General features: G+C 41.8%; 1 protein-coding gene across 1 annotated transcript in view; it reads left to right on the top strand.

The window, feature by feature from the left end:
* Positions 1-298: 298 nt before the first annotated feature.
* Positions 299-25,222, top strand: part of FAIM2 (Fas apoptotic inhibitory molecule 2) — a 45,373-nt gene continuing 20,449 nt past the window's right edge. The window contains exons 1-6 of the mRNA XM_063428547.1: positions 299-459; positions 5,184-5,364; positions 18,504-18,607; positions 18,860-18,924; positions 21,450-21,503; positions 21,728-21,778. Of these exons, the coding sequence (XP_063284617.1) occupies positions 445-459; positions 5,184-5,364; positions 18,504-18,607; positions 18,860-18,924; positions 21,450-21,503; positions 21,728-21,778 (470 nt within the window). The 5' untranslated portion in view covers positions 299-444. The remainder of the gene's footprint in view (positions 460-5,183; positions 5,365-18,503; positions 18,608-18,859; positions 18,925-21,449; positions 21,504-21,727; positions 21,779-25,222) is intronic.

Below are 25,222 nucleotides of genomic sequence, written 5' to 3'. Positions count from 1 at the left end.
CTGGATTAAAGTAAGTAATGTGTACAATCAACATTCTGTTATAGATTTTTACCATTTCTCTTAATCAAATTTTTCTTTTTAAAACCAAACATTCTTCAAATTAATTAGTTATTATTTATTGTCTTCTTTTTTTTACTCATTAATTTGTAATATTGTTCCAGTCTTTCAAATTGAAGCCAGTTCTAGCATTTGCCAATGTTTTGTACAGGCATGTGACGTTGTAATCCCCCTCTCTCCCTCTCTCTGTGCTTGGAAAGAGTTAGTCAGACACAGTGCTCCCCCCTTCCTAGGCTGTGTGTGAATGGTACGGTCCTGCGAGCCCTGGATGTTGCTAGAATGTGAAGTATCATCCTCTCTGTGTGGGGAGATCAGAGGGTTCATATTATAAGGAACATCTAGGGATTCCAGACAGCAAACTGCAAGAGGCACCAGGACCAGACCATCATGACGCAGGGGAAGGTAAGGACAAGTATAGCAGCACAGGGAGCTCTTTACATATATGTAAACAATATATAAAACAATATATGTCAATGCAGGTAAACTGAATAGCTGAGCACCTAAATTATAAGCAAATTTTATAGGGATATTCACTAAATTAAGGACTGCTGAAAAAAATTCTCCAATGTAACAGTTTTTTTTTTTTCAGCTTGCCTATTCCGTACTAACATTTCCAATTTTCTCGTCAATTCCCAGTGTAGTGAAAACCCCTGTTGGATAGCTTTATTTCTAACATACAGAACGTTGAGGATGTATCTACGCAGAGTATTAACATAGCTGTGTGATAGTAATGTAATCAAGTCAGAAACTAACAAAAATAGCAGATTTCAGAATGGATCCTAAACTGCGACAGCTCGGGATTTATAAACTAAATACATTTAGGCAACATTAGTTGATTAAGAAAGATTCTCCAGTCCTGCTATAGTCACAGCTTTTGCTATTTTAGCCTAAATTGTGAAAATAGGTCTTTACAATGTGGTGTTTCATGAATTACCCTTCTTGTATTTAGCGGTAACCCAATAGGAGAGCAAAGGGATAAATAATACAGCAGCTATTCACGTCTACAGAGGTTAAATTGAAGCTACGCATTAAGAAGTGTATGACAAGCCTGCAGCAGAGCTTCTGGAGATGGCTGGGGAATGAATGAACGAGCTGCCTGCTGTTCAGGGCTTAAAGCAGAGCTGGTAGAATGTAGCTGTAGGAAAACAGCGGGGTCAGGATTTAACCCCTCTACCTCCCTGCCTTGATCTAACCCACAGCTTTGGATGTCAGTTCCAATGCCAAATTGTCTTTTTGTAATGCAGGGGTAATACAGCTGTACAGCACATGTATTGATGTGCTATCATTTGCTATGTTCTGCAGCTTACTATGGCTGACTTTTTAAAAAAAATGTAGATTTAATCAAGTTCTTGTCCAAGGTACTGAAAGGGATGATATTGACATTTAAAAGGGAATTGGCATTTCTTTTGAATATACAAAATGAAATACAACATTGAAAATCACCTACATATTGTGTTAACTTTTTATACGATGCTCTGTTAGGTGCAAAGTGCAAAGTTTATAGCAATGACTGACAGTGAGCTAAGATGGAGACTCCAAGTTGCAGGATATAGAGGGGTGTATTATTACTTTTAATTTTATTTTTTGCACCTTACCTTACAAATACAGTTTTTTTTTAAATATAGAAGATTATACATAATATAAAAAATAATGGCAAGTTCCTTTTGATTAATAGAGCAGAAACTTTAAAGTTGCTGTATGGAAGATACCAGTCTTGTGGGATCCTGCATAAACTCTGTTTTATACTTTGCAATGTGCGATTGAGCATAGGAGTTAAGCCACTAGCAGCCGAAAAAATATTGTGGCAAGAAGAAGGCAGAGTCAAGGAGGAACAGCTTAAAGGTAAACTATAGTGCCCGGAAAACAGTGGTTTTCCTGGTACTATAACTCCCAACTCCCTCATCCCCCACCCCCTCACCGTGCTACAGAAGGAGTGACTTCTGTCACTTACCTGAGTCCAGCACCGATGTCCCTCAGTGCTGACTCGGCTCAGCTGGCGGCACAGATCTAATGCGCATGCGCAGCAATGGTGCAGCTCACATTAGGATTTCCCCACAGGAAAGCATTTTATAATGCTTTCCTATTGGGTTCTGGGGGATGCTGGATGTCCCTATGCATAGCGTGAGGACATCCAGTGTCAGTAAGGCCACCAAGCTAATTCTTGTACTTTCTTAAAAACTGCAATAATTAGCTTTGCAGGGTTAAGGGACCTGGGACAGTGCACCCAGACCACTTCAATGAGCTGAAGTGGTCAAGGTGCCTATAGTGTCTCTTTAAAGTAATCATATTTCCCTATAGGCGCTCTGCTTGACCAACTCCAACAAGTAGACACTTCACTCTGTGGGGTATTTTTTCAAACAATGTATGGATTGTAGTAATGTTAGGCCGATAACAATCCTTCTGTAATTAGAGTGGAAACACAATTTTCCCTCCCTTTCATCACACGGCTGGCTGAATGACGAACGTAGTGGTTAAAGATTATGAGAATTGTAGTTCAGCAGCAGCTAGAGGTCTACATTTTGGCCCTGTTGCTCTAGAACCAAGTTTGGCAGTTCATGTAACATCTGTTTATCTCCTCTCCCCTGTGCAATGTCTCAAATGATCTAATTACCATCCCTTGTTATTAACAAAGTACCTGCTTTAAAGGATCACTATAGTGTCAGGAAAACAAACTTGTTTTCCTGACACTATACCCCCCCTTCCCCCCCACCCTCAGGGCCCCCCTCCCTTGTCGCTGAAGGGGTTAAAACCCCTTCAGTTACTTACTTTAAACCAGCGCCGGGCTCCCTTGGCGCTGATGACCTCTCCTCCCACTCCAACGTCAGTTCCTGAGTGGAGCGGAATGCGCATGCATGGCCAGAGCCATGCGCATTAAAAACACCCATAGGAAAGCATTTCTCAATGCTTTCCTATGGATGTTCTGCACGCTGAATGCGATTTTCGCATTCAGCGTCACAGAAGCGCCTCTAGCGGCTGTCAGGAAGACAGCCACTAGAGGCTGGATTAACCCTGCAATGTAAGTATGTTTATGTTTACATCTCAAGGGTTAAAACCTGAAGGACCTGGCACCCAGTCCACTTCATTGACCTGAAGTGGTCTGGGTGACTATAGTGGTCCTTTAAGTATGAAAAATAGCATGCTAATTGTAATTATAAAGACTTCTAACAATTAAAGGAACACTGTAGTCACCTAAATTACTTTATCTAAATAAAGCAGTTTTAGTGTATAGATCATTCCCCTGCAATTTCACTGCTCAATTCACTGTCATTTAAGAGTTAAATCACTTTGTTTCTGTTTATGCAGCCCTAGCCACACCTCCCCTGGCTATGATTGACACAGCCTGCATGAAAATAAAACTGGTTTCACTTTCATACAGATGTAATTTACCTTAAATAATTGTATCTCAATCTCTAAATTGAACTTTAATCACATACAGGAGGCTCTAGCAGGGTCTGGCAAGCTATTAACATAGCAGGGGATAAGAAAATCGTAATTAAACAGAACTTGCAATAAATAAAGCCTAAATAGGGCTCTCTTTACAGCAAGTGTTTATGGAAGGCTGTGCAAGTCACATGCAGGGAGGTGTGACTAGGGTTCATAAACAAAGGGATTTAACTCCTAAATGGCATAGGATTGAGCAGTGAGGCTGCAGGGGCATGTTCTATACACCAAAACTGCTTCATTAAGCTAAAGTTGTTCAGGTGACTATAGTGTCCCTTTAACAGTGTCTGTAGTGATCGGACATTATCTAAAAAATTTCAGAAACGTGATTTCAGTACAGCCAGTGAAACGTTATCTGACCCTTTCAAAGTGCAACTGCCACCTCCAGGTTCTCCACTGTCCAGCCGCAACCCTGACCGACACACACACTCACTGACACACACACACTGACAGACACACTCACTGACAGACACACACACACTAACGGACACACACATACTCACAGACAGACACACACACACTCACTCACTGACAGACAGACAGACACTCACTGACAGACACATACACACACACACACATTTACACATTCTTGCACAGCTTCACATTATTTTATTTATTTTTTTACAAAAAATAAAACAATAAATAAATAAAATGATTGAAAGTGTATTGTAGCGGAGTAGTAGTTTAATACACGGCATCTCCGCTGGTAGTCAGGATTCAGCATGCAAAATACAGGTAGCGTAAATACAATCCCTTTTTCCCAAGAACTAGACAACACATAGTTTGGGAGTCAACTGAGCTTTTATTCCAATGTCACCATTTTTATACAAGTCCCCATGCAAGGGGTTTCCAGACTGGCATTGCAGGGGTTTTCCTCTGGTGGACTCTGTGGAAAACTTAACCTGCAATGCTATTTCCCATCATGCATTGCTGTACTGGAGAGATAATTGTGCAAGAGTATACTGTTATTTACATTATCTCTCCATACAGCAAAATATACTATTTAACATTAAATTCTATAAATCATACAATTTTACACTGAATTGACCGAATCCTTAATTGAATAGCTGGGATCTGAGCGCACCATCTGGCGAAATACCGCTCAGATCCCTTCACTAGAACAGTAAAGCCATTCAAATGAAGGGTTCATACAAACACCATTGATAGTATATGGTTCAGTGTAAGCTGTTATAACGCCGCTTTATTTGCACGAATGAGTAATTATACGAATGACATGGAAGTTCAGCTGTGTTCGTGTGGTCGAGTAGCCGATTTTAGTTCCAGGCACTCGACGACCAAAAATCGCGGAGCCTTCATGAGCAAAGATGGCCACCCATAAAACCATTAACATTTAGTGGTTAGACTGTTGCAAGTTTGCTAATTGGAGACACACGACTCCCTTTGTGTGGTCTGCCATTGGGTTGTTCTTTCGTTTCACGAACAATATACTCCAATACTGTTCGTGAAACTAGCGTATGAATGCTTTAGTCTTTACAATACAATATTAACACATGAATACAGTTTTAGGCACTCTGAAGTGGCTAGGTTTGCCACATGTATCATCCTTGTTTAACTCTTCTCTGCTGCACTTATTGTATTTCAATTTTGATTAATCCCTATGAATATAATTTAAGTAGAGAAGACAATAATACTTATTTAATACATTTTATATAATTATATTATAGGTTTCAGTGAGTAACAAAAGTGCAGAAAATGAGGATGGACATAGTGAGATACCTACAAAAAATCTCACTCCCTTGGCACCCCCATCGTATGAAGAAGCCACAACAACTGATGGGAAGAATACTTTTCTACAGACATCATCGTCTATGAACACACAACCCAAATGGACGCATGAGGATACTTGTAAGTATACTAAAAAACGTAAGTGCTAAAATACTTGCTCAAATCATACCTTTTATTCCCACTGGATATTAAACTTGTTAGTAACACTCAAATCCGTGTAGCTAATCCTGATCGAAGCAGTCACATTGATCAACAACATCTTCTGATCATGTTAATAATGACAATTTTCTATTGTACTATAACATCACAAATAGGTCACTATGACATCACAATTCTCTGATTCTATTCAATATTCGGATGGAATGGAAACTAGCTAGAAGTATTCAAAGACATTCTTAATATGTTTCTTATTTGTTAAAAGCAGCAAATTGTGAAATTGTAATGAAATAAAGAGAGACCCTTTAAAAGTACAAAATATCTTAAGCTAGTTCAGGAATAAAAAATATTAGGCAACAAAGATGCAGTAACTAGAAAGAAAAGACATGACTCTGCTACTTTGATATTGATACTTTACAGAGAGTTCAGAGAAGGGCTACTAAACTGGTTCATGGATTGCAGGATAAAACTTACCAGGAAAGGTTAAAGGATCTTAACATGTATAGCTTGGAGGAAAGAAGAGACAGGGGGCATATGATAGAAACATTTAAATACATAAAGGGAATCAACACAGTAAAGGAGGAGAGTATATTTAAAAGAAGAAAACTACCACAACAAGAGGGGCAAAGGTTTAAAAATATCAGGAAGTATTACTTTACTGAGAGGGTAGTGGATGCATGGAATAGCCTTCCAGCTGAAGTGGTAGAAGTTCACATAGTGAAGGAGTTTAAGCATGCATGGGATAGGCATAAGGCTATCCTAACTATAAGATAAGGCCAGGGACTAATGGAAGTATTGAGAAATTGGGCAGACTAGATGGGCTGAATGGTTCTTATCTGCCATCACATGCTATGTTTCTATGACCAACTGGGAGAGACTAACTAGGTATATATATCATTGGAAGACCATGGGACAGCTTCAAGGAGGCATCAAGTGGCAAATGAGAAGCATTTTAGCTGCAGACACCTGTCCAAATCTTAGACAGCAGCAGTCCTGTTTATATTGTTATTGTAGCCTTTCTAAACATCATATAAATAATTTTTATACTAAAGGACATCGTGTTGAATGCTGTTTTCCAGATGATTATTGCACTCTTACGCCTTTTATCCTATTATGGAATTAGATAAAATGAGAAGTCATGTATGCGATGATTGGCCACTTAGTCATATCACATGATGGTAATAAATAGAGGTACAGTAAATATTTTTATGTAATGGCAGAAACTGAAATATTTTTCTGGGCAGGGTAGAGTGCTAAAGAAGTTATTCAATTGATCTGAATTCTCTCTTTAACTATGGCATTTAAAGGAATAGTCTGGACATAACAAAGTGCATTTGACAGCAGACTTAGGCATTCGGTTTTAAACAAATTGCACATTGTTTGAATTTTTGGCGATCTGTGTTTCGTCGGAAATCCTGCACTACAGAGCATTGTGTGGACAAATCAAGAAACAAATGAAATGGATAATGTACATAACTGGTTGGTTAGTTCCATGATGCAGAGTTCTGTCCGTGGCACTAACAAAAAAAGATGATTGATTTAAAAAAAAAAAAAAGATGACTGATGGCTAGAGGACTGAAACTAAATTTTGATTTTATTAACAGATCAAATGAGAAGTGACCATTAGAAAAAAAAAAAGCAGGAACAGTAAAAATAAATCTATATCCATATATTTTTAATTTAACAAATATATGTGTAGATTTTTTTTACAATTCCTCCTTTTTTTCCCCTCTGTTAATTCTTACAGGATCTGTGAACCAAATAGTGCGAAAATGTGCCTAACATTGTACCTTAAAATATATACATAACATTTCTATTTTATAGTAGACTGACCAATTTGTGCGTTTTTTTGTTTCATTCTTATCGGTTTTCCTGAAACTCTCACATGGATGAAATTTATCTAAACCGAAACGCCACATGGACAAAACTCGAATCGGCTGAAACAAACTTTTTTTCAGTTGAACCAAATATTTTTTGCCATGCAAAAGTCTATATGGTAGGCTTTGACCTTATGTTTATGTGTGTTTTTCTCTCAAATTCACATCTAGTTTTAAAAAGAAGAATTTTTCAACTTTCTGCAGCATAATAAAGTTTTATTGAAAATGCAGTCTTCACACCTAAAAAAAAAACCCAAAAACATCTTAGCTCAACCAAAAATCAGAGTGAGCGAGTTGACACCCAACAGCCAATTATTGTCCTCTTCTTATCTACATATTATACCAAAGCTGTGCTAAGGGAATAGGTGGGCAAATTGTAAGAGGACAGTGATTGGCTATGGGGCAAAGTGTCAGCTGCTCACACTGATTTTTCATTGGCTAAGCTGAATACCAACTCGGAGTACTTCTACTAAGGAAGTTGCTTTGTGAAAGGAAGGGGCATGCTAAGGGTATGGAGGTACATTGCAGCACGCTGCAGAACTTTATATATTATTATTTTTGGGAAAATAAGACACCTCAAACTTACCTTTCTCCTATTGTTTTCTCTTCTCTTCTTCTTTCATAATCTGTTCTTCTTTTCTTCGTGTCTAATCAATTTCTCTTTAATACATAAGGCAAAGTAGGGACTATTTCCTGACAATTGTGACAAAAGGGTGAAGCTTTAGCAGGGGTCAAGTCCTGGGGGAAAAAGTGTGGGAACTCACCTGAGATCCCCCACCCCTCCAAAGATACACTTGTATGCATAGACGCATGCACGCACGCACACACACATACTGATGACATTCATGTGCACACACTCTGACAGGCTCACACATACACACACTCACAGACACACACACTTCCAGACACTCACAGACAAACACACACACACACTTCCAGACACACACACACACACTCACAGACAAACACACTAACAGACAAACACACTAACAGCAACACACACATAAGCTCACACTCACATACACACACACTTCCAGACACTCACAGACAAACACACACACACACACTTGCAGACACACACACTAACAGACACACACACTAACAGACGAACACACTAACAGCCACACACACATAAGCTCACACACACAAACACACACACACTTCCAGACACACACTCACAAACACACTAACAGAAACACACTCACAGACACACACACATAAACTCACACTCCCAGACACAGACACACAAACACTCCCATACACAGACACATACACTCCCAGACTCACACTCACAAACATACATTTTTACAAAATGCTTAACAAATGTCCACCCAGCCTCCCTACCTGGAGAGCTGGCGTGGACTTGTCCCTGGGGTCCAGTGGGGCTAAAGCCCGGCGGGCGGCTGTGGTGCCTGATACACGCGGCGAGGGAGCTGCTGGCCTGTCTCCTCTGCTCCCTTGCGGGCTGTCTATTAATGCCGGGATCCTGAATATGACGTCATATTCCGGCTTCCGTAGACAGCCTGCGAGGGAGCAGAGGAGACAGACCAGCAGCTTCCTCGCCGCGTGTATCAGGCACCACAGCCGCCCGCTGGGCTTTAGCCCCACTGGACCCCATAGCAGGGGGAACACGGGGGCTCCTGCAGGAGCAACGGGAACGGCCGTTCCCACGCGTTCCTGCAGGACTCTAGCCCTGAGCTTTAGGCAAAATCCCCCTCCTTTGTCAAGTTAACAAAGTTTGCCTTAACGGAACACTTTACTAACATCTAGTGTATTCTATGTAATATCTATCTATCTATCTATCTATATCGACATGTTATCTATTAATAAACATTATTGGCACCTATTCATTTGCTGTAATTTTTTTTATTTTATTTTAAAACAAGTGTTTACCTTATTACAATCTATTTTTTAAGTGTCTTTACGGCATTACACCCCACCCCATTGTGCATCAACATTTTCCTGTGGGTGAGGTACAATCAGTAGCTTTTCATAGTAAAGCATTATGAACCGTATGCTCATGGGTGGTACTCAAATTATGCTCAAAGGGAATCATTGCATTTAAGGAATACATAGAAACATAGAATGTGACGGCAGATAAGAACCATTCTGCCCATCTAGTCTGCCCAATTGTTTTAATACTTTCATTAGTCCCTGGCCTTATCATACGTCTAGGATAGCCTTATGCCTATCCCACGCATGCTTCAACTCCTTCACTGTGTTAACCTCTACCACTTCATTCTCTATGAAAAATCGCAAATGCTACATTGCGCATACATACGTCATGGGCATTTACAAGTAATAAGAATAAGAGAGTAAGAGATCAGCTCACTGTTGTGTAAAGTCCTTGATAAAAGGGCTTGTTGATTTGCCCAGGAGCGCAATATCATAGGCGTCAGGGCGCTATGTGTGCTGACGTCACGGTATGATTGTGTATGAGGCAGGGAAGTTACATTTAAAGCTCTAAGAATTGGAGGGGTTGAGGGAGTGGCTTAAAGCCACGCTTCAAAGCCTTCATACAGATAGGAAGAGACTTAAACAATAAGAGAAGGTGGAACATATTTAAGGCACTCTAACAACGTAAATAAGATTAAGTTGTTAAAAGGCCCACAGTGTTCCTTTAAGTTCCACCCATTGTTAAGATTGCCAAGTGTAGGAAAAATATATAAGACAAAGTAGGGATCTAACAATAGATCAGCGATGAAGAACAGATTCTGAAAGAGGAAGAGGATGCAACAGGGGAAAGGTAAGTTTGATGTGACAGAGAAACTTTAATGAATTTACTCCCTCTTTGCCATTCGCATTTATTTATATTTATTATCTTTAATTCCGTGTGCCGGTTCTCAATATCTGGTTGCAGCCATTTTATTCCCCCTTGCCTATGATGGCTGTTTACCATTCTGTGGGATTGATTTTACTGATGGATTGTGGGTAAATGTGATTGATAACCGAAAAAGAATCTTGCTTTAAGCTCCGTCAATGGACACGTTTGCCAACGTGGCTGCCACACACGAGGATAAGTAGTCCCAACTTTTATTTATGTATCTAATGAAAACTAGAGCACTCAGGAAACAAATAAAAAGTAAGGCGTTGTGAATAGGATGGAGCTCCCCCTAGGACCAAGCACAGCTGGAACGCAGTAGTTCTGTCTGGTGGAATGAGCGAATGAGTGAATCACGCGTATCAAGCGAATCACGATTCAGTTGCTTTGTCAGGAACTGGCACTTGAGGAGTCATCTCCACTTCACAGCTATCAAATGGTCCAATCAGACTCAATCTTTCGAGAGGGGAGGTAGGAGCTTAGTCTACTGATGAGCGATCCAATCTGATTCACATTGTATATTTTGACATTTGTGCACGTGTAAATATAGGTTTTATACGGTATACACTATGGGTCTGTGATTTGCTCATACGTACCGTGTTTCTCCGAAAATAAGACCGGGTCTTATATTAATTTTAGTCACACAAAACACACTAGGGCTTATTTTCAGGGTAGGGCTTATTTATTTACGGTACCGGTATGTACATTGAACCCCCCTTTAATTAATCCACCCCCCTTTAATTAATCCACCCCCTGTCACGACTAGTAATGTGGTACAGCACGCAGAAACTATGTAAACATATACATAGGTAAGAAAAGGAAAATAACAGGATAGAGCGTAAACCGGACCTTAGAATGGCCGGACTAATACGCTAGAGACAGAGAATAGTCAAAGGGAAAGCCGAGGTCAAGGAAGCCAGAAAATACTCATAAAACAAGCCAAGTCAGAGAAACCAGAGATCAGAATAACCAGGGAAACGCCAAGGATCAGGATACCAGGAAATCAGAATCACGGAAATAGCACTCTCAGGAAATCAGGAAACTGAAACCACGACAGGGCAAAGTACTGGAAAAAGCTAGGGGTTTAAATACCCCTCTCTAGGCTATGATTGGTCAGAGGGCGACCTCTGACCCCAAAACGCGCGTGTGCGTTGACGTCGTGACGTCACGCACACGTTGGTATAATGCTCGGAGGCGGAGCTACTCTTAGGCGCGACCACGTGGTCGGCGCCATGTTTGATTCGGGCGTGATGCCCGGAAGAATGGAAGGAGCGGTTCCCGGCTCGCCGACGAGCAGGTAAGCTCGTGTTGTCGGCGCGGCCGTGCCGGTTGGGCACGGCCGTGAGGCTCGGCGGGCCGATGACCGCAACAGTACCCCCCACTCGAAGACCGCGCACCGGGCGGGAAGGACCCGGCCTAAGAGGAAAGCGGTTGTGAAATGACCGGATAAGACGGGGCGCATGGACCCGGTCAGCAGGAACCCAACAACGTTCCTCGTGGACCATAACCCTTCCAGTCAACGAGATAGGACAAGACACCTCGCCATGTTTGATTCGGGCGTGATGCCCGGAAGAATGGAAGGAGTGGTTCCCGGCTCGCCGACGAGCAGGTAAGCTCGTGTTGTCGGCGCGGCCGTGCCGGTCGGGCACGGCCGTGAGGCTCGGCGGGCCGGTGACCGCAACACCCCCCCTTTAATTAATCCACCCCCTCTAATTAATCCACCCCCTCTAATTAATCCACCCCCCTTTTTAATAAATCCACCCCCTTTAATTAATCCACACCCCCTTCTAATTAATCCACCACCCCTTTAATTAATCCACCACCCCTTTAAATTAATCCACCCCCTTTAATTAATCCACCCCCCCCTTTAATTAATTCACCCCCTTTAATTAATCCACCACCCCTTTAATTAATCCACCCTCCCTTTAATTAATTCACCCCCTTTAATTAATCCACCCCCTTTAATTAATCCACCCCCTCTTTAATAAATCCACCCCCTCTAATTAATCCACCCCCTCTAATTAATCCACCCCCTTTAATTAATCCACACCCCCTCTAATTAATCCACACACACCCTCTAATTAATCCACACCCCCACTCTAATCCACACACCCCCTCTAATTAATCCATACACACCCTCTAATTAATCCACCCCCCTCTAATTAATCCACACCCCCCTCTAATTAATCCACACCCCTTTAATTAATCCACCACCCCTTTAATTAATCCACCCTCCCTTTAATTAATTCACCCCCCCTTTAATTAATTCACCCCCCTTTAATTAATTCACCCCCCCTTTAATTAATTCACCCTCCTTTTAATTAATCCACCCCCCCCTTTAATTAATTCACCCCCCTTTTAATTAATCCACCCCCCCCCCTTTAATTAATTAAGTCCCAGACATAAAATACCAGTATCTACTCACAGTTCAAAGAGTCCGACCACTGGGTGCCTCACCGCCCGGAATGGATCCTTCCGCTGAAGATCCATGAAGGCAGACTGACGGCGCTGCGCACGTCGTCATCACGCTGCGCGATGCCGCGGCCCGCAACGCTCCTCCCCCTCCTCCTCATAGAAGAAGGAAGTCCCGCCGGGCCGCAAAGGTAAAATGCCTAGGTCTTATTTTCGGGGTAGGGCTTATATTGCAGCCCACCCCGAAAATTCGGCTAGGGCTTATTTTCGGGGTAGGTCTTATTTTCGGGGAAACACGGTATGGATTTCATCACAACTTTTTATGGACAAATTAACTGATTTTTATGCAGCTTTGTTCACTGACTTTGCACTTTGTGCAGTTAGGGCTGGCCGAAAAGCTCTGCATGTTGTGATTTTTATATTTGCATTTTTTTTTTTTTTTTTTTTATAATTTTCCATTTTTCTTAATTAGCAGTTGCACATATCAATGCCGTTACATAGTTATGTTTTGGGATTTTTTTTTATGTGTTTTTTTTTTTTACAATGGAGAATGGTCACTCCTTTACCTGTGTAGAGCAGATAATACCCTTTCCCGCATATATTTTTGTAGTTTTGTCTGTATGTTTGCTATCTCATTAAGTAAGTGACATTTTCATGGTAAATTAATGCCACCCACCGCCCGATTTTTTTTTATTTCCCACTCTTATCAGTGTTGTATCTCCTAAACCAAACATTGACAGTGGACATGCTGGGGACTGCAACTCCCATTACTCCCAGACAGCATATAGTTCGCCTTCAGTGCAAAACTCTGATCCTATACCTTAACCCCTTAAGGACCAAACTTCTGGAATAAAAGGGAATCATGACGTGTCAGACATGTCATGTGTCCTTAAGGGGTTAAGAGATTGGATGGAGTGGCAGTGCAGAGAATTTTCAATTTGTAGGATGAATTGCTACTATTTCCCTTAAAGGAAAACTATAGGGTCAGGAATACCAATGTGTATCCCTGACCCTATAGTGTTAAAACACATTTTAGCCCACTGGGTAGGGTGGCATTTGGCCCCCACCTCCAATCCACCTCCTAGGCAGATCTCATCAGAATTAATAATCTCAACCAATCCAATGCTTTTCCTTAGGAAAGCATTGGATTGGCTCAGATGTCAATTCTGATAATTTCTCAGCCAAAGAGGTGTGGCAGGGGCAGATCCAAACGCTGCAGCCTAGGGACACCTCCAGAGGCAGTATTTCAGACGGCTCTAGTGGCCGTCTGAGATACTGCCTCTGGAGGTGTCCCTAGGCAGCACTGTAAACATTGAAAAGGCAGTCTTTACACTAAAAAAGCTTGCAGGGACAACTATACTCACCAGAACAACTACATTAAGCTGTAGTTGTTCTGCTGACTATAGTGTCCCTTCAATACACCCAACCTACTCAATGTAATTAACAGTCACTCTCTAACTGCTCTTAGCTGACAGTGGAAAGCATGCCGGAGATCAATGGCAGTTAGTCTGTCGATTCAGGCAATGGTGGGTGAGCAAGCAGGAAGTGGCCCCAGTAGAACTGCCAACTGGATCTACAGCCTTATTAGGATTTTGTGAGAGTGCAGTGAACCTGATGTAAAGTGAGATGTACTGGAAGAAGTAGCACATTCATTTAAATATCTACATTTCTCAATTCCCAGAGTTAGAGTATGCTTGCTAAATAATACATTTCTTTTAGTTTGTGAAATTTGCCAATGTATAGGCAGAGCAGACTGTACAATTATATTGTTTACCAGAAAGTCCAGTGACCAGCCATTAGTTGATGATATCTCCTTCACAGACATATAGTAACTTTGAAATGTTTTGCTTGAGGGGGATAAATACTGAAAGATGTGGACACAAACAGTATATTTCAAAAATGAAACCAAAAAAATATACATTTTTATTTACGAATAAGGTTTTAATTAAAGGGACACTATAGTCATGCAGACCACTTCAGCTCAATGAAGTGGTCTAGGTGCCAGGTCCCCCAGGTTTTAACCCTTCAGATGTAAACATAGCAGTTTCAGAGAAACTGCTATGCTTACATTGCAGGGTTAATCCAGCCTCTACTGGCTGTCTTCCTGACAGCCACTAGACAGTGGTGTATCCTGGTTTTGTGCTGCCCTAGGCAGGACAAAACTCAGGCGACCCCCCCCCCCTCCCCCCCCCCGGGCCACCTGAGCCCAACCATTCCCCCCTCCTTGCATTCTAAATACAAACACACACATTCACTGACAGATACGCATACACTAGCTAACAGAAACACACACTCGCTAAAAGAAACACACACTCACTCAAAGACACACCCTAACAGACACACACACTCACTCACAGACACAAACTAGCAGACACACACACTCACTAACAGACACACACTAACAGACACACACTAACAGAAACACACTAACAGAAACACACTAACAGAAACACACTAACAGAAACACACTAACAGACACACATACTAACAGACACACATACTAACAGACACACACTAACAGACACAAACTAACACACACACACTAACACACACACTAACACACCCACTAACAGACACACACTAACACACACACTAACAGACACACACACTAACAGACACACACTAACAGACACACTAACAGACACACACACACACACTCACCCACCCACATTAACACATTTTTTAAAATTTAAACACCCCCCCAGCCTCCTTACCTTTGGGAATGCTGGGGGGGGGGGGTGTCTCTTCCTCCCTGGTGGTCCAGTGGCTGCTGGGCGAGCGGCACTGCCTGGCAGGCGGCTGGCGAGGGAGCACTTCCTCTGAGCTGTCTGCTCAGCTCCCTCGCGCGCCGCAGAGTGAGGCTGGGAGCCGGAATATGACGTCATATTCCGGCTCCGACTCCCAGCCTCACTCTGCGGCGCGCGAGGGAGCTGAGCAGACAGCTCAGAGGAAGTGCTCCCTCGCCGGCCGCACACCAGCACCGCCCGACCTCCCAGCAGCCCGCCGGCAGCCCAGCATGTCTGTTAGCCGCAAGGCTAACAAGACATTTGCCTTGGGCATTTGGGGGCGGCTTTTTTTGGAGCCCCCTGGAAAATGCCGCCCAAGGCAAATGCCTTGTTCGCGGCTAATACGCCCCTGCCACTAGATGCGCTTCTGCGACGCTGGATGCAAAATCGCATTCAGCATGCAGAACGTTCATAGGAAAGCATTGAGAAATGCTTTCCTATGGATTGTCTGAATGCACGCGCGGCTCCTGCTGCGCATGCACATTCTGCTCCACTCTGGAGCTGACGACGGCGCAGGAGGAGAGGTCACCAGCACCGAGGGAGCCCAGCGCTTGATTAAAGTAACTGAAGTGGTTTTTAGCCCCTTCAGTGCCAAGGGAGGGGGGCCCTGATGGTGGGGGGGGACCTAAGTGTTATATAATGTAAGGAAAATGAGTTTGTATTCCTGACACTATAGTGATCCTTTAATATAAAATATATATTTAAAATATTGGGGAGCATTGATTAAAACAGCTCTGTAATGACACTGCGCTCTAATTAGTCAATTTCTTTTCCCATCTTGATTGCACCTTAAAAATGGCAAAGCGGCATTTAACAATTAAGCAGGGAATTATTTTGATTTTTCCTTGCCATTATTTGTAGTCGGGGCAATCTGGCCGTAATGAAAAGGGTAACATTACATATTATAACCAATCAACACATACAAATGGACACCAGTAGGCCTGTAATAAAAGTTGGCCCACCTTAGAGGGTGATATGAATAGAGGGAGTGGTGGGAGGGGTGACTCGCCAGACAATCCACGATAAGTTGGGAGTGGATTGTCAACCCTTTTAAGGGGAATTCAAGACCCTCCCATAACTACAGGCAAAGCCTTAAAATGTGTAGTCGGGGCAATCTGGCCGTAATGAAAAGGGTAACATAACATAGCATATTATAACCAATAAACACATACAAATGGACACCAGTCGGTTGTGGTGTGCCAGAACCGAGAAAGCAGTAGGCATGTAATAAAAGTGGGCAAAAAGAAAAGTACCATACAAAATTTATACACATAACAAAACATTGTTTATTTGGACAAGTCACGAAAAGCTTGTGTTAACTGGGTTTGGAATGTAAACAGTATAGGCGGAGGGTTTCCAGCGTCCCATAGCCTTGATGATATGAGTTGGAATGTGGTTGGAGGAAGCTGCAGATGCTGCCCTATCCGGAAGGAGTGTCCTGGAAAAAGGTTTGCATTTAGGCAAAGCCTAGTTAATAGTAAGCGAACTTAAAGCATGAATATAGATGTCATAGGGATGGAGCTGTGACGTTCTAATAATGGTTGGTTGGCTTGGTTGTTACGGGAAGGTGATGAAATATTACCCATTGTTTTTAGTAGGGAACAGAGTTATTTTAGGTTAAGGTGGCAAAAAGAAGTGAACCCCAAAATAGATACCACAGCAAACATTACTATTCTGAGACAAAGTGGCTGGGTACTGGTAGGCTAGCTAGATGCCAAGCGGCATCTAGAGGAGTCCCTACTAATTGCCAAGCGGCATGAGAGGCGCTACCTATGCGTTGGCCCGAGGGGAAATATGAGGCCACCGAAACGTTGTGGCGGGGTGTCGGCCTCTCGGTGATAACTAAAGCATAAGATAGAAGGGGAGTGACATGGGAGGCCCTCTCTATGCAACCATGCGAGGCGGCTAACTATGATTTGGCCCGAGGGACGTATACCTCCGATTATGAGGATGCGTGTTGGCCTCATGGGACCACTAGCTTATGGATTAAGACCAGAAACAGAAACCTAGTTGGACAACCTAAATCTCAGGAAGCCAGTACCACTCAACCTAGAAAATGTACAGGGTTATGACATCGTACCTGATAAAGTTTGAGTCAGGCTGATGCTAAGTGGAAAGATATGAACGAGAGAGTGGCAGTAGAGGACGTGCTGCGACCCATGGATAGGACGTGCATGAGTATCTGTGCGTATGGGTATATTGTAGTAAGCCAGCTCGTGAGCCCCAATTAAATAAAAGGAACCTACCAGATACTATTGGTGAGCAGGGAAAATATGACAGAGGCAGATGACGGGTTTTGTGTTCGTAAAGCCACCGTCAGTATGGTCCAGTATGCTTAATGTAAATAAACAGCAGGATCTAAGACACAGTGCAAAGTGGACTAAAAGGTCATAATTACAACACTCAAAGCTCCATCACAGCCAATGTTTAACGCACAGACTATTGAGTATATAAGTTTTAACATTCAGATACATTCCCTATGTATTACCCCTAAGTGGAATTTTTAAATGACTGTAGCATCATATGTAACCAGCAGGGGGGGATGTACCATAAATTAGGTGAAAATACGTGCCTATTTCATGCGTTTGGCCGTAATTTACCGAAAGGATAGAATGTATGAACAGCTGAAACAGGCGAATGAGTGTATACACTGTATCATTTGAATACCGAAAAGATATATACAGTAAATTTTCCGAACGGCCGCGTTCGAAAATATACATGAAGTGAAACATGCGAAGCATATGTGTACTAGAATTAGCCGAATGGTTTTGATCGGTTGCAATACATGACAGAAAACCAAACGCTCGGTATAAACGAACGGAGCCCCGCCGTTAAAGGTAGCAATTTTGCGGCTGTTGTTTTACGGCAGGGCCTGACTTACGGTTGAATCCGGTATTTGGAGCTGAGAACGATCTGCGCGGACGCCGTGGCGGGTAGAAGAGCCAGGGAGACACCGGACCAGGAGACCACGAGGAAGACAGGTAAGAAACAATCCAAAATGGCGGTGACTCGCCAGACAATCCACGATAAGTTGGGAGTGGATTGTCAGCCCTTTTAAGGGGAATTCAAGCCCCTCTCACAACTACAGGCAAAGCCTTAAAATATATCATGTTGTTTTTTTCAGTCATATGATGTTTGCTTCCTACACTTGGCTCAATAGTCAGCTGTATTTGTAGGCCAATAAAGCTGACAGTTACTCTGTTTCAGGCACCAGTCCTGGGTTCAACAGTGGAGCTTATTGTGGAGACACAGAGATGCTGACAGCTCTGAGCTGGGATGATAAGGAGGTGCGCAGAGGATTTATTAGAAAGGTATGTGAAGTGAGATTTAAAAAAAATGGGATGAAAGTCTAATATAAATTGTGCAGAATTGTTGAATCTAGCAGATCTATGTTATATGGAATTTGAGTCGATAAAGTACTATACAGAGAGTGGGTACAAACAGCTACAACATGAAGAAAATGAATAAACAAAGCTGTGCATGTGAAACACAGAAAGCTATTGTTGTGTGATTTGCAGGATAATATCTGATGCTCTACAATGGCTACACATTTTCTGTTTCAGGTTTATTCCATACTCATGATCCAGCTCTTAGTCACTCTTGCGATTGTGGCTCTGTTTACCTTCAGGTGGGTTGTTATTATTAAAATAATAATAAAACATTATTTTATTAAATTTATGCTTGTTTATTTTTCATACTTCATGTAAATTTGTATTGTTTGATTATATAATTTTAGGGACATAGCTGCTGCCTCTGAGAAAAGGCAGTGTTTACAATTTGCAATGCCCACCCCTACAATCAGACATATAGCCACTAGGGGCTTCTGACACATTTAAATCCAATAATCAAAAATGTCTGGTGTAGCATGTAACGTATACTGATGCTGTGTGTATCCAGTTGGATTCAGTGCTTCTCATAAAGAAAATTGCAACAATTGTTGCTTATGCGTGTCTACGATGCTTCTCTTTCAGCACAGGTTGACAAATTGTGCTCTCTTTCACAGATAACTTACCTTGTGTCGTCTGTAGATTTTACTTTTAGCAAAATTCTCTATATTATAGCTATTTTCAGTACCAGGTTTACCCATTACCGTAGTGGATGAATGAGCCAATCATTAGGCCCAATTTTGTGCTCCAAACCTCCAATTAGTACAGTGCCAGAGGGTTTCCCATCTCCTAAGACAATAATATTGTCCATTTCACCCAAAGTGCATTTCAAGACGTTGTCTGACGGTTTGGCACTTATTGTACCTTTGGCTGCCCAGCCTAAATACTAATTTAGCAACCTGAAAAGTGCAGTTTACAAATATCCACCAAGCCTAGTTTTTACTACAATAAATTAATGGACCAATTAGTATGGTCCATTAACACTGACATGTTAAGTGAATAACAAATTGATATGATTATATTATAACAATGGCACCTTCAACATGTGGGGTATATTAGGCAGCAAGTGCACAATCAGTGCTTCAATTTTAAAGGGACACTGTAGTCACCAGAACAACTACGGCTTAATTACGTTTTTCTGGTGAGTATAGTCATCCCTGCAGGCATTTTAATGTAAACACTGCCTTTTCCAGTGTTTATATTGCCCGCTAGTAACACCTCCAGTGGCAGTCACTCAGACGGCCACTAGAGGTGTTTCCTGGGTCAGTGCTGCACAATGTGATTCAATGCATCTCTATGAGGGGATGCTGATTGGTTTGCTCGGCCCCCCATCCTGCCTTCTTGGCTAAGCTCATCAGAATTGACAATCTCAGCCAATTGAATGCTGTCCCATAGGAAAGTATTGAATTGGCTGAGATCGCCAACTCTGATTATATTAGTCAAGACTGTGGAACGGGGCACATGAAGTGTTGGAAGCAGGAAAAAATGGGCAAGCAAAAAGATCTGAGTGAGCATCAGGGGCATGGGCGCCTATGGCTCATTGATACATAAGGGGAGCAAAGGCTAGCCCGTATGATCTGATCACACCGAAGAGTGCAAATTGCTGAAAAACATAAAAGACATGTGACAGAGTGTCCATCATGACCCCTGTTCACTGCCGAAATTGCCTTCAATGGGGACGTTAGTGTCAGAACTGAAGAAGGTTGCAACCATTGTTCAGGAATGGTTTGAAGAACATGACAAAGAGTTCAAGGTGTTGCCTAGGCCTCCACATTCCTAATATCTTAATCCAATTGAGCATCTGTGGGATGTGCTAGAACACTATTCCAATCCATGGAGGCCCCACATCACAAATTGCAGGACTTAAAGGATCTGTTGCTAATATCTTGGTGCCAGATACCACAGTACACATTCAGAGGTCTTGTGGAGTCCATGGCTCGACGCATCAGAGCCGTTTTGGCAGCACGAGGTGGACCTGCACGATATTAGGCAGGTGGTTTTATTGTTGTGGCTGGTCAGTGTATATTGTCCATAATGCTCAATGTGTTTTGCTAGGGGAAAACAACACCCAGGTTCTAATAGTGGCCGTGCCTCCCATACCCCCACTAAAAATAAATTCAGTGCCTTTAAATGCTCAACCTAAATGCTGGCTGAGCCTGAGGAAAAAATCATTCGTAAATATCTGTAGTACTAATTTTGCCATCGCTGCTCGTTATTTATTTACCAATTCTGGTACTGTTACACTCAGGTTTGGAACTCAAACCCTTTACAGAATGTTTGTAACACACGTTTCAATAATTCAAAGTATAAAATACGTAAAATATGTGTGCTGCCAGCATGTTATTTTATGATCAGATTACGTAACCTCGGTATAATTAAAAATTCTTCTGAGTCCCTTTAGGCAAAACTAAACTTACTTTTATCCCAGTACTATGGCAGATATATCGATAGAAAGACTAATGCTGCATTTAATACGGTTGTAATATAATACTTTATAAAATTATCTAATACAGCTAGTGTTTAGGAGGAACTTTACTGTTCTTTTTAGAATCATTTCCTTATAGTTAACTATGTTTGTGCTTTTGATCAAATATATTATGAATCGTATCACCTGTCTCAATCCACATATTTCTTCTTTCACAATGACATATTACACCTTTCTAAGTAACGTAATGTTAGTTGCATACAGTTTATTGCTTATGCAATCTATTATCTCATATCCATTATGAATACTGATTGTAATTGTAGATGTTGCTTCTTCTTACAGTGAGCCTGTTAAAGATTATGTCCAAGCAAATCCTGGATGGTACTGGGCTTCTTAGTACGTATGTCTCGTAAACTATTATTCTGATGATTATTTATACTTGTATCCTTGATAAAACCTTGGTCTACTCATTGTTATATCACCAGTATTTTCAGTTAATAATATAAGAAGTTGGCATAAACTGCCATGACAATATATCACATGTGCACCTTCTAGTTTTTATCTATAGAAGATTTTTAAATAGATTTAATTTTTTTCATTTTATGTTTGTGTTTTTATAGTGTTGTTTTCTTTGTCACCTACCTGACTCTGGCTTGCTGCACAGGTCCAAGGTAAGGACATCAGCCAAATCACATGGTGCTTGATAACCCTTTCACTTCTGTGATCTTTTTATTTAAAAAAAAAAATGTGTGGTTTATTGGGAATAATATCTAGCCATTGTATACACAGGTTTGAAAGAAAGGGGTTAATAGTTTGTATGGCACATTAGTGCACCATAATGTTTATACTATGATGCCAGATTCCATTTTGCCTTGTAGCTGTGAGGCATTTTTAGTACAAGTAAAAAGCTAAATGAAAAAGGCCAATATTAAAGAGACAGTCTATGTGTCTGGAATACATTTACTGTGTACCCATCACAAAGTTCTGTTATTTAACGCCCCAGACTTTTACTCTCAGGCCTATGGCCTCTTACACGCCATTCCTATTCCTTCCCACTCTGTGTTCTATTGCTTTCAGCCCACTACCATGACTTTAAGCATTTTGTTCTTTCCATTACCTCTCTCCTCTTATCACTCCTTTCCCCTTTCATACCCTTTTGGAAAAGTGCTATGCATAACACTGTTATATAGTTTGCTACAAGCGGTACAGTGTATGTTAGTATAACCCCTCATGTACCGAGCAACAAAACTGTGGCTCAACCCAAGACTATAAACAGTATAAAATAATTGTTGGTATAATTTTCATTTGTAAGCAAAGAGAATGCATTTTTTTACTTACTATAGCAGAAGTGGCAGAACTTACTGATGGGTAGTTGTACCATTACAACTGTTGGACATATACCTACAATCCCACCTTACAGGCTTTATATAATATGCCACTAGAACAGAGCATCCCGGAGTATGCAAGAAACACAGGACACCAATAACGTCAATAATATATATTGTAAGATAAAAAGATTTCTTGATCCAAGTTCTTCTCAGAATCAATTATTGGGGAAAAAAAAAAGGGAAGAAAGTGTAGGACCACAGTAAGTTAAAAAAATGGTCTAGGGAGCTTAGAAGAAAGATACTGCATTTCTCCCAACCTCTTGGCTGAGGTTATTGCAATCAAAAAATGGTTTTCCATGCAAGATGTTTCAGGGATTTTGATTGAAGAGGCTTAAAGGGTTGTTTTTCACATAATGCTGATTGGATAAGATTAAAGTCCCAATGGAACCATCTCTTTTTTGGGGAAACCTGAACCTAGAGATAGTCTTTACTAAGTGAATTAGCAGATTCAACTTTAGACCTGAACCTTGAGAGAAGAAACTAAAAGGCCTTTTGAAAAAACTGTCTGTAGAAACTTGAAGTTGAACATATAATTCCAGAGGAGATAAACTGAACTAGTAACACCAGCTGATATGTCTCCTCCAAATATTGAGATATATTTCTCTTATTGATCACTTTCTGAAGTGAAGCAGAATACTGATAATGTCTTTGTATAAATCTTGAGACATCATCACTAATCTTTTAGAAGCCATAAAGTTAAATGGAATATTCAAAGTTGTTAAACAGAGACTGCTGTAAACTGAATAATTTCTGGACCAACCAGTAACCTCTTGATAGTCTGAGAACTTATGTGCACCATACTAGTCCAAAATGGAAAGATGGCAGCAACTGCTGTTTTGAAAGGCACGATCTTCATCAGGATTCTGGGAATTAATGCAATATGTGGAAAAATGCAGAGAATATCCCACAGTATTGATAGAATAGCCAGAATTAATGGGTGATCCAAGCGACTAAGTGACACAAACCATATCAGTTTTCTAGTTGATCTAGAAGTCATTAGTGTAATGACTGGAATGCCGAATCTCTCCATTAATTGTCCAAACACTTTCTGAGACAGGAGCTATTTGGCATCACTCAGACTTTCCTGCTAGTGTCTACAACCTGATTTCTGAAAAATGTTATACATGATACGTCTCCAAAGACATAATGCTGGCCCTCCAATATTTTTTATTTTGTACCCTTTGTCTGTTCATGTAAGACAGTTGTAATATTGTTCGAAACACTTGTTTTATCAGTAGATGAAAGATCTGTAAAATTAACTGAAGGAACAAGTCACAGCTTTCATTTCTCAGAACTTTTATGATCTATTTTCATCTTCTGGTGTCAAGATTCCCTGAGCTATGTGGTAATTTACTCGACCCCCCCACCCCCCATCAGAAAACCAAAAACCCAAGAAAAACTAAACAAGAATGGTAAAAAGAGTACTGGATAACAGAAGCCAAGGCTAGGCATCTCCACAGAACAGAGCAGGATGTGGTGGGTAGTGGTGTATCCTGGTTTTGTGACAAAACTCAGGCGCCCCCCCACGCCACCCCCACCAAACCTCCCCCCCGCATTCTAAATACACACACACACACATTCACTGACAGATACGCATACACTAGCTAACAGAAACACACACTCGCTAACAGAAACACACACACACTAACAGACACACTCACACTCAGTAACAGACAAACACACTCACTAACAGACACACACTAACAGACACACACTCACTCACTAGCAGCCACACACTCGCAGGCAAACACGCACACTAACAGACACACACAGTCAGACACACACACTCACTAACAGACACACACACTCACAGGCAAACACACTAACAGAAACACACACTAACAGACACACACACACACTAACACACACACACACACACACACACTAACAGACACACACACTAACAGACACACAAACACACACTAACAGACACACACACTAACAGACACACACACTAACAGACACACACACTAACAGACACACAAACACACACTAACAGACACACACACTAACACACACCCACATTAAAACATTTTTTAAAATTTATTTAAACACCCCCCCCCCTTACCTTTGGGAATGCTGGGGGGGGGTCTCTTCCTCCCTGGTGGTCCAGTGGCTGCTGGGCGAGCGGCACTGGCTGACGGGCGGCTGGCGAGGGAGCACTTCCTCTGAGCTGTCTGCTCAGCTCCCTCGTGCGCCTCAGAGTGAGGCTGGGAACCGGAATATGACGTCATATTCCGGCTCCCAGCCTCACTCTGCGGCGCGCAAGGGAGCTGAGCAGACAGCTCAGAGGAAGTGCTCCCTCGCCAGCCGCCCACCAGCGCCGCCCGACCGCCCAGCAGGTCTTGTTAGCCGCAAGGCTAACAAGACATTTGCCTTGGGCATTTGGGGGCAGCTTTTTTTGCCGCCCCCTGGAAAATGCCGCCCAAGGCAAATGCCTTGTTTGCCTCGCGGCTAATACGCCCCTGGTGGTGGGGGTAGGAGGCTTGGTTACAGGCAGAAGAGGAAGCGGAAGAGGGAGCTGAAAAATTATTTTCCTCTGAAAAGCACAGTTAAATCATCTGTAATTATTATAAGATAAGGAACATGGAGGTAAGCATCCCATAAAGAGACACTCCACACATCTTAAGCACTCTTGCTTGCTGAAGTGCTTTATGTTTAAATGGTTTGACCTTGTTTTTTTCAAGTTGCAAAAAGTGCAGGTTTTAATAGAAATTGGCAATTTTA

The sequence above is a fragment of the Pelobates fuscus genome, chromosome 1 (assembly GCF_036172605.1).
Source record: "Pelobates fuscus isolate aPelFus1 chromosome 1, aPelFus1.pri, whole genome shotgun sequence".
In the NCBI taxonomy this organism is placed as follows: Eukaryota; Metazoa; Chordata; class Amphibia; order Anura; family Pelobatidae; genus Pelobates; species Pelobates fuscus.
This window is presented reverse-complemented; position numbering and strand designations above follow the sequence as displayed.